The sequence below is a fragment of the Chenopodium album genome, chromosome 15 (assembly GCF_948465745.1).
Source record: "Chenopodium album chromosome 15, dcCheAlbu1.1, whole genome shotgun sequence".
NCBI lineage: Eukaryota > Viridiplantae > Streptophyta > Magnoliopsida > Caryophyllales > Amaranthaceae > Chenopodium > Chenopodium album.
The window spans coordinates 5,404,456-5,412,178 of NC_137848.1; the positions used below are offsets into that span (position 1 = coordinate 5,404,456).

At 36.1% G+C, this 7,723-nt stretch overlaps 1 protein-coding gene, 1 non-coding gene and 1 pseudogene across 5 annotated transcripts; 1 reads left to right on the forward strand and 2 right to left on the reverse strand.

The window, feature by feature from the left end:
• The first annotated feature begins 345 nt into the window (after positions 1-345).
• On the forward strand, positions 346-4,641 carry LOC145581700 (GDSL esterase/lipase At5g14450-like). 3 transcript variants are annotated; one of them, XM_081638729.1, is made up of 5 exons: positions 346-1,147; positions 1,863-2,300; positions 2,748-2,957; positions 3,066-3,229; positions 3,672-4,145. In XM_081638729.1, the coding sequence occupies exons 2-5, from the start codon at positions 1,982-1,984 to the stop codon at positions 3,978-3,980; spliced, it is 1,002 nt and encodes a 333-aa protein (XP_081494855.1). In that variant the 5' UTR covers positions 346-1,147; positions 1,863-1,981; the 3' UTR covers positions 3,981-4,145. The 3 variants fall into 3 exon arrangements, with proteins under 3 accessions (XP_081494855.1, XP_081494856.1, XP_081494854.1); XM_081638730.1 differs by lacking the exons at positions 346-1,147; positions 3,672-4,145 and adding exons at positions 1,403-1,558; positions 4,183-4,641; XM_081638728.1 differs by lacking the exon at positions 346-1,147 and adding an exon at positions 1,414-1,558.
• A 158-nt stretch (positions 4,642-4,799) lies between these two features.
• On the reverse strand, positions 4,800-4,872 carry TRNAR-ACG (transfer RNA arginine (anticodon ACG)). The gene has a single exon. It is a non-coding gene; the product is annotated as a tRNA-Arg (tRNA).
• A 1,358-nt stretch (positions 4,873-6,230) lies between these two features.
• Positions 6,231-7,567, reverse strand: LOC145581701 (glutathione S-transferase 2-like; annotated as a pseudogene). Its single transcript, XR_014099665.1, has 2 exons — positions 7,208-7,567; positions 6,231-6,721 (listed from the first exon to the last, which is right to left on the reverse strand). The product of XR_014099665.1 is annotated as a glutathione S-transferase 2-like (transcript).
• Between the last annotated feature and the right edge of the window lie 156 nt (positions 7,568-7,723).

Consider the following 7,723-nt stretch of genomic DNA (forward strand, 5'->3'; position numbering starts at 1 on the left):
TCGATTATATTACTCCATATTAAATGTCATTTTTTATTTAATTACAAAAATGTCATTTGATATTTGAGCTAGTTTAAAAATTATAAACTACAAGTACAACGAATAACTAATATAATTCAGGAAAATTTGACATTTGCTACCAGCGAAAACACCCTATGTCACATTTACTACCCGTTTAATATTTTATTTTACTTTACTACCACCCAAATTCCCGAACTATATATATCACTATCATGTAACGGTTTCTGTCAATGTTACCGTTAAGTAGGGCCCAATTTATCCTTCACCACACTAATTTATTAACCTACACTACACTAACCACTCACCAACACTCCCATACTCCCAGCTCCTCACGCAAACACCTCACTAACCCCTGTCAGCCGCACCTCCAGCAACACCACCATTCATACCATCACCGACATCACATCAAACCACTGCAAACTGCCACCAGCGCACCCACAACATCAAACCATTGCAAATTCCTTGCTCTCTCCAACATCACCAAGCTCATCCCACACTTCAACCCCCACCGCAACACTGCAGCGAGCACATTCAGAACCAACACTGCTGCCTGCAGGCTACAGCGCCACCTCAAAAAGCACACTCTACCAGCAGCCCCGCACCACCATAACCGACAGCCCAATCGAACAAATATCAGCCCGCAAGAAACTCTAATTCAGCCCGCAATTTTAGCATTTGGAGCCCCATAATTGGAAATTAACGCCCCAATTCAACCAAAGATTCAGAGACTCTAGAGCGAAATTGATGAAATTGGGCGGTTGGGAATTGAGATGCGTTGAATCGAATCAACGACTGCGATTTGATGATGATTGAAGGTGAAGCGTTTGAAGATGTTGATTTTAGATGATGGTGGATGGAAGAAGCGAATTAGTGCAGCCAAAGAAAATGAACAGGGGAGGGGGGCTGATGATGTAGCGGTGGTAGTCGGGGGGAGAGGCTTAGCTCTGACGACAGGAAGGGGTTGGCTGGTCGCCGGCGAGGGGAGGGGGTGGCAGTGAGGTTTCGGGGCAGTGTTGATGGGGAAAAGGAGGTTGGACGGTGGCAGTGAGGTGGCTTGGGTGGTGGTGTGGTGGCTGAACAGTGATTGGGCCCCACTAACGGAAAAAGTAACGGCATAAGACAACAGGTAGTGAAATCTCTAATTTTGGGATTTGGTGGTAGTAAAATAAAATAAAAAATTAAACGGATAGCAAATGTGACACGAGGTGCTTTTGCTGGTAGCAAATGTCAATTTTTCCTATAATTAACTAATTATGTAAGAGTGTTAACTACTCGTATTTTTATAGGAGTAATGTCTTAATAAACGTTTCTTGCAAATTAATTAATTAAGCTCAAACTTGATTATTTTCATAATTTAATCAATTTGACTTCATCATGTATAAATCAAGTACCATGTTCGCCAATCGCTATCTTTCTCAGATCGCATCTTGTAAATTTATCTCAAAGTAGATTATTTGAATCTTCTTCTCAGCAATTCAATCCCAAATCACTTAAAAATTAACCTTTGTATTTTATTTTTTTTACTTTAAACTGTAAGGTATGTTCTTCCCACTTTCAATTTTTCTCACCATTTTAAATCTCTGTTTTTGTGTTTTTTATGATTTGTTGATGAAAATTTACAAATTATGAAACTTATCAGCTTGAGTATGATCTTACTGAAATGGTTATAGCTGGAATTTGTTCCTTTCTGTTTTAGGAGTAGTAGAAAATGATAAGAACTGTTTATTGTTGATGTTCTTCTTGTGATCTATGTTGCACATTAGGTGTTTGATAAAATGCGTGAAAGAGAAAGGTGTTTAATGAGCTAAATTGTTTTAGTTGCTCTGTATTTTCTGTTGCAGGAGATAGTATGAATGCTGAAGAGAATTTTTTAAAGCTGGGATTCAGCTAGAGCTTTAGATTGAGTAGTTGAGTACTACATGTTTGATGAAATGCTTGAAAGAGGAAAGACTGTAATGTAATGATGAATTGGTGGAGTACTGTTAGTAGGAGACTTAAGGCTACTTGGGGACTGAAAAACCGTCTGTTAGTAATGTCAATTGGGGTGGTTGTAATTGTTGGGTTTGCGTTAATTTTATCTTTTCGACCGCGAAGCAAAAGGGCAGTTGGTTTAACGGAAGAATGTCGAATTCCTGCCATTTACAACTTTGGTGACTCTAATTCCGATGCTGGTTGTGTGTCAGCTGCATTTGGACGTGTTCCATATCCGAATGGTATTTCATTCTTTGGCAAACCTTCTGGAAGGTACTGTGATGGGCGGTTGATGATTGATTTTATTGGTGAGTTGATGCTGCTATACTCATTCTTAATTTCATCGACTGGAAGTTATGCTTGCACATGTTTTTTTGCATTAAGCATAGGTTCTAGACTACCATTTCATTGTATTAAGCATGTATTTCTTAGCTTATCAGTTATCACCTATGCTTTCGAGTTCTTGAAATTGTCATCTCTCTGTTGGACTGATGAGCTTGTGATGATGTTTCACGTACTTAAAATCATTTGAAATGATGAAGTACCTTCCACTGAAGATTGGTGCCAGCAATTGTGGTATTATTATGTGAGTTAAACTGGTTTAATTGCATACTACCAAGTGAACTAAACTTGTTTTTTCTTAGATCTTACTTTCTTAAATGTATAAGGGTGAATAAGACTTTTACATCTTTTCAAGTTTGATAGTATTTGATGAGTCCTCACCCTTGTTCTCATATTTCCCCTAAATCTTGCAGCCGAGAAGTTGGGATTGCCTTTTTTGAGTGCATATTTGGATGCACTTCAAGGAAACTTTCAGCATGGTGCTGATTTTGCTGCAAGTGGGACCACAATTCAGCATGTTGACGGGAAGCTGTTTGGAGGTGGTCTTAATCCTCTTTCCCTCGATGTACAACTTTTGCAGTTTGAAGGGTTGAAAGAACGGACTAGTGAACTATCTGCACAAGGTTGTGTTGGAATACATAATACGAGTAATCTTTTTTTCTAGAAAAAAGCTTCAGCTGCATAAAGTTTTTGTCTGATTGTGTATCAGCTTTGTGGCTTTTGGTTCCTAGATAACACTAAGAGCCGCTTCCCAAGACTTGAAGACTTCTCAAAGGCCCTATATACATTAGATATTGGGCAAAATGACCTTCATCATGCATTAACGACTATGACAAAGGATGAAGCTCGTGAAATTATTCCCAAGCTTGTAAATCAGTTCGCAATGGCAATAAAGGTAACTGCAAGTTCAACATGCGTAAGTTATTTGCTTGCATATTTTACACTCCATAACCAATTCTATGTTGATTGTTGATTCATGGGGAGGCTTGAAATCCGTATATAATGCATACTGAAGATATCAAGATAATAGACACGTGATATGAATAATCTGATTAATGATAATCTATAGTTTTACTAATATCATCATCCATTTATCATTGCTGTATTCCTTCTGCAACACAAATGATTTACTATGAAGGGAACTTTTGTCATCCGTTATATCCCGTATGCATCAACCACTTAAATTAGAAAAGGACGGCGAGTAAGATTCGGATTTTCTGTTTGGTTTGGTTCGGTTTCATAATAAGGAATTTAGGAGGATATATCTTTCAGCCTACACCTGCATTCTTCCATACTGACGTTGAATGAAAATTTGCTCCTACTTTTCATCTTCTCAGAAACTTCACAGTTTAGGAGCCAGGACATTTTGGATGCACAACACTGGCCCTATCGGTTGCTTGCCATATATTTTGGTGAAATATCCTCCCCAGCCTGGAAATGTTGATGAAGCTGGTTGTGTCAAGTCTTACAATGAGGTAGCCAAAGAGTTTAACAAGCAACTCAAGAATAGGATTTCTGAACTGCGGACTCAACTCCACGATTCCCTTCTTGTATATGTTGACATTTACTCAGCTAAATACTCACTTATTAGTGAATCAAAGAAATATGGCAAGATTTGTGACAAGCCTATGCCCCTCCCCCCTTGATAACCATTTCAACAAGAGCCAAATGCGTTCAATCTCACATGTTTTTCTTACAAAATACTCTTATTATTCATGAGATCTTCCAAAATCTCCTATAAACATGCCTGGGATCAGTAAAATTTGCCGTCTCCAATATTTATCTTGTCATTCACTCCCCTCCTATATTTAAGCTTTAGCTGATATTTTGTATCCATGGTGATTTCAGGTTTTGTTGATCCACTCGGTTTCAGTTGCAAGCATATTGGTAATTATTCTAGTTTGCATTGTTGGAACAAAGCAGAAGTGAACGGGTCTGCAGTTTATGCAACTCCGTGCAGTAATCCTTCAGAATACTTAAGTTGGGACAGTATACATTACACCGAGGCTGCCAATCGATTGGTTGCAAACCGTATTTCAGATGGGTCTCTCTCTGATCCTCCTGTACCCTTGGCTAGTTTGTGTACAAAATCTTCCCTTTGAGCTTCATTTCTGGAGACTAACCTGATATTGCACTGCGTTCTCTTGGCTTCAGTCCTCATTTCATTTTATACCTAGATTCGCGATTACATGTTTACGAATATGGTTTTTACACAATCCATCCAAGTGGGTATTACTAATTGACTTATTTCTACAGTAATCGAAATTTGCTATGATCATGATCTGAGCTTTGGTATGTTTATTGATCAATGTTCCTATTGTTTACAATTAATGCTTATGAATATATTTCTTGTTAACCTAAAAAATTGACTACTGAGTCCCAGCTCTCCTCCTTACAATCCTATCCTTCAACAAAATACAAATAAATTGTGCTAGTAGGAACTATTGGGTGTATTAAAAAAAAAACGACTCCACTGGGGATCGAACCCAGAATCTCTGGTTTCGTAGACCAGCGCCTTATCCATTGGGCCATGAAGTCGAATTTACTGCTGTGTTGATTAAAACTCTCAGCAAATTGTATATATACATTTTCACATTTTGTCATGTTCGTTCATTTTTACCTGTACTCGTAACTTTTACTACCAGTAAATTTTATTTTTATTCTCCTTCAATTTGTGTGCTTAACTTTTTAAAAAAATTAACATTTAGGCCTTGTTCTCTTCACCTTATTTTGACTGAACTGAAATTATTTTTACTGAAACAAAATTATATTTGCTGAACTTAAATTATTTTTGCTGAACTTAAATTATTTTTACTAATTTTCTATTATAATTGTTCTTTAAGAAAAGTGAATTTTACTGAACTGAACTTATTTTTGCTGAACTGAAATTATTTTTACTTAATATTATTTTTTTTAAGATGAAGAGAACAAGGCCTTACACTACAGAAGTGGAGGGATATCAAGAATTTGCATGGTATGACCGTATGACTATATGAGTCAATCAAAGTTATCAAAGAAGTTCTTCTAACTTGATTTTAAAAAAATTTATCCGAAAACTTGTTTTAACTATGAATTGAATTTCTGAAAACTTATTTGACTTGTCGAGTTTATTTGAAGTTATTCGAGTATTAAATTCTATGAAAAAAAAAGTACTCTTTAATAATGAAATTCGACTTCACTGGGGATCGAACCTAGAATCTCTGGTCTCGAAGACCAGCGCCTTATCCAATGGGCCATAAAGTCACTACTACTTGTACTTGTTTTCTTCTTTCACTTATATTTCATATTTTTATTTTTATTTTTTTAATTGTAATATATTCTGAAAATCGCGCCTTTGTAAATTTGACCATACACGACTAATAAGAGGTACTACGTATATTTTGTTTCAATACTTGTTGTTCGTAGATTTTACTCTCTTAGTCTCATAACGATTCTTAGGATTTTTACACGAGAATTAAGAAAGTTGTAAATTTCTTATTACTAATGATTAAAACCTTAGAAGTACATATGTGCATGTGGGGTTAGAGAGATAGAGAGAAAGAAAAAGTAATATATAACATGTTATATACTTGTATTAATCATTTAATCTTATTTAATTCGTAAGATTAATTTTTATAATTTTTACGAATTGATAACTAACAAATAATAATGTTCAAAGCTGAAATATGGACGTTTAGGGTCTGTTCTGAACTGAATTGAAGTGAGTTGATTTGAACTGAACTAAATATTTTATGAGAGAAGGAAATTAAAAACTGAACACATTGAGGCCCATTTTCTTCACTTATTGGAATTGAATTGAACTGAACTGAACTAAACTGAAAATAAGTCGAAGAAAATAGGCCTCAATGTGTTTACGTTTTGTTCAAATAGCAAAAGAAAAGTACATGCAAGAAAGCTTTATAGTAGTAATGTAGTGTTATCTTCCTCTTATTACAACTAATTAATTTGTTACATAGATCGACTTCTTATTTAGACCATGTAAATGATAATATTTTCTCAATTGATACTAGGCTCCATATAGTATCATTCATTCATTATCATCAAGAGCATCGGGTTGCGCCACAATAACAGCGTCTCGAAACGTGCTTAGCTGATAGTAAGAGTCATTCAGCCTTTTCAACAGTGGAAACTCGTTCAGATCTACGTCGAACCACTTGATTGCACCATCTATCTCCGGTGCCAATTACAGATCTGCAAGTGCAACTTCATCACCAGTTGCATATCTTCCAGCATGCTCTTGCAATATCTTCTCCAAGGCTGCAAATCCAATCTTAAAATGATGTTTAGCCCAAGCCTTCTTCTCGTCGGACCCAAGCCTGTCTTCAATGTATTTTTGCACTTGTATATTTATGAACGGTTGTATACTTGAGGCTACCAAATTTGCAACCTGCTTATTGGTTTCCATTCAAACACAAAAAAGTGTAAGTATATATGACAACATTAAAAATCTGCTAGGTTTAATTTCATTGAATTAGCTTAGGTTGATTTACGTACTCCACATACAAACCTCAATTGCTAGAAGGATGCTCTCAACAATATAACAAATCACATCTCAACAATACATAACAATTGCCAATTTGTCACCAAGACCAATTGCTCAATCACAACAAAAAATATAAACCAAACATATATAAACAAAAAAAAAAAAAAGATTTTTTTAACAAATTTGTTGGTGGTGTAGTGGTGATTAAGACTATACTTGATAGAGAGAACTGCGTATTTGATCCCCGCAACAACAATTGAGAGGGAACTGGATTCTAATAATCCAAAACTATGCTCCAAATTCGGACAAAGGGTGAACCAGGTGGGACACCAAAAAAAAAAAAAAAAAAAAAAAAAAAAAGAAAATACCGGAAAAAAGAAAATAATTAACCTGATAATTGATAGCTCTTTTCTGAAGGTCATCTTTGGATGGCAACAAAGAGGGTTGAGGATACTTCTCTTCCAAATACATTATTATAGCAGAGGACTCAAAGATAACTACATCAGCATCAACTAAAACGGGCACAAAACTTCGAGGACTCATCTTCATAAACTCAGGTTTAAACTGATCTCCTTTGAGTACATTCACCTCCTTGTACTCATAATCAAGCCCTTTAAGTGGAGAGCGATCGAACCCTCGCCGAGCTTGAGCTCTTCCACCATGAGTACAGCTGAATCTTCTTTGGTTTCTGCTCATCAGCTTCTACTAAACTTGCCATTTTTAGTACGTATATTTTGTTTAATGATGTTGTAGGATGTGAAAGCAGCTTAATCTGATGCCAGTCTTTATATATTTCATCATTTTTTGGAATAAATACAAGGCAGCACAGCCAGGGTTTTTGCTTAGCGAAGAGCTTACGTGATCTATGTCACTAGTTTTAGTCAAAATCAGTAGGCCTGGCCATAT

Excerpts from the sequence above, each read along its gene's own strand:
- LOC145581700 (XM_081638729.1), top strand. The coding sequence starts at position 1,982 with ATGATGAATTGGTGGAGTACTGTTAGTAGGAGACTTAAGGCTACTTGG. Across the intron at positions 2,301-2,747 it reads GTTGATGATTGATTTTATTG|CCGAGAAGTTGGGATTGCCT; the intron begins GTGAGTTGATGC and ends TAAATCTTGCAG. Across the intron at positions 2,958-3,065 it reads TAGTGAACTATCTGCACAAG|ATAACACTAAGAGCCGCTTC; the intron begins GTTGTGTTGGAA and ends TTTGGTTCCTAG.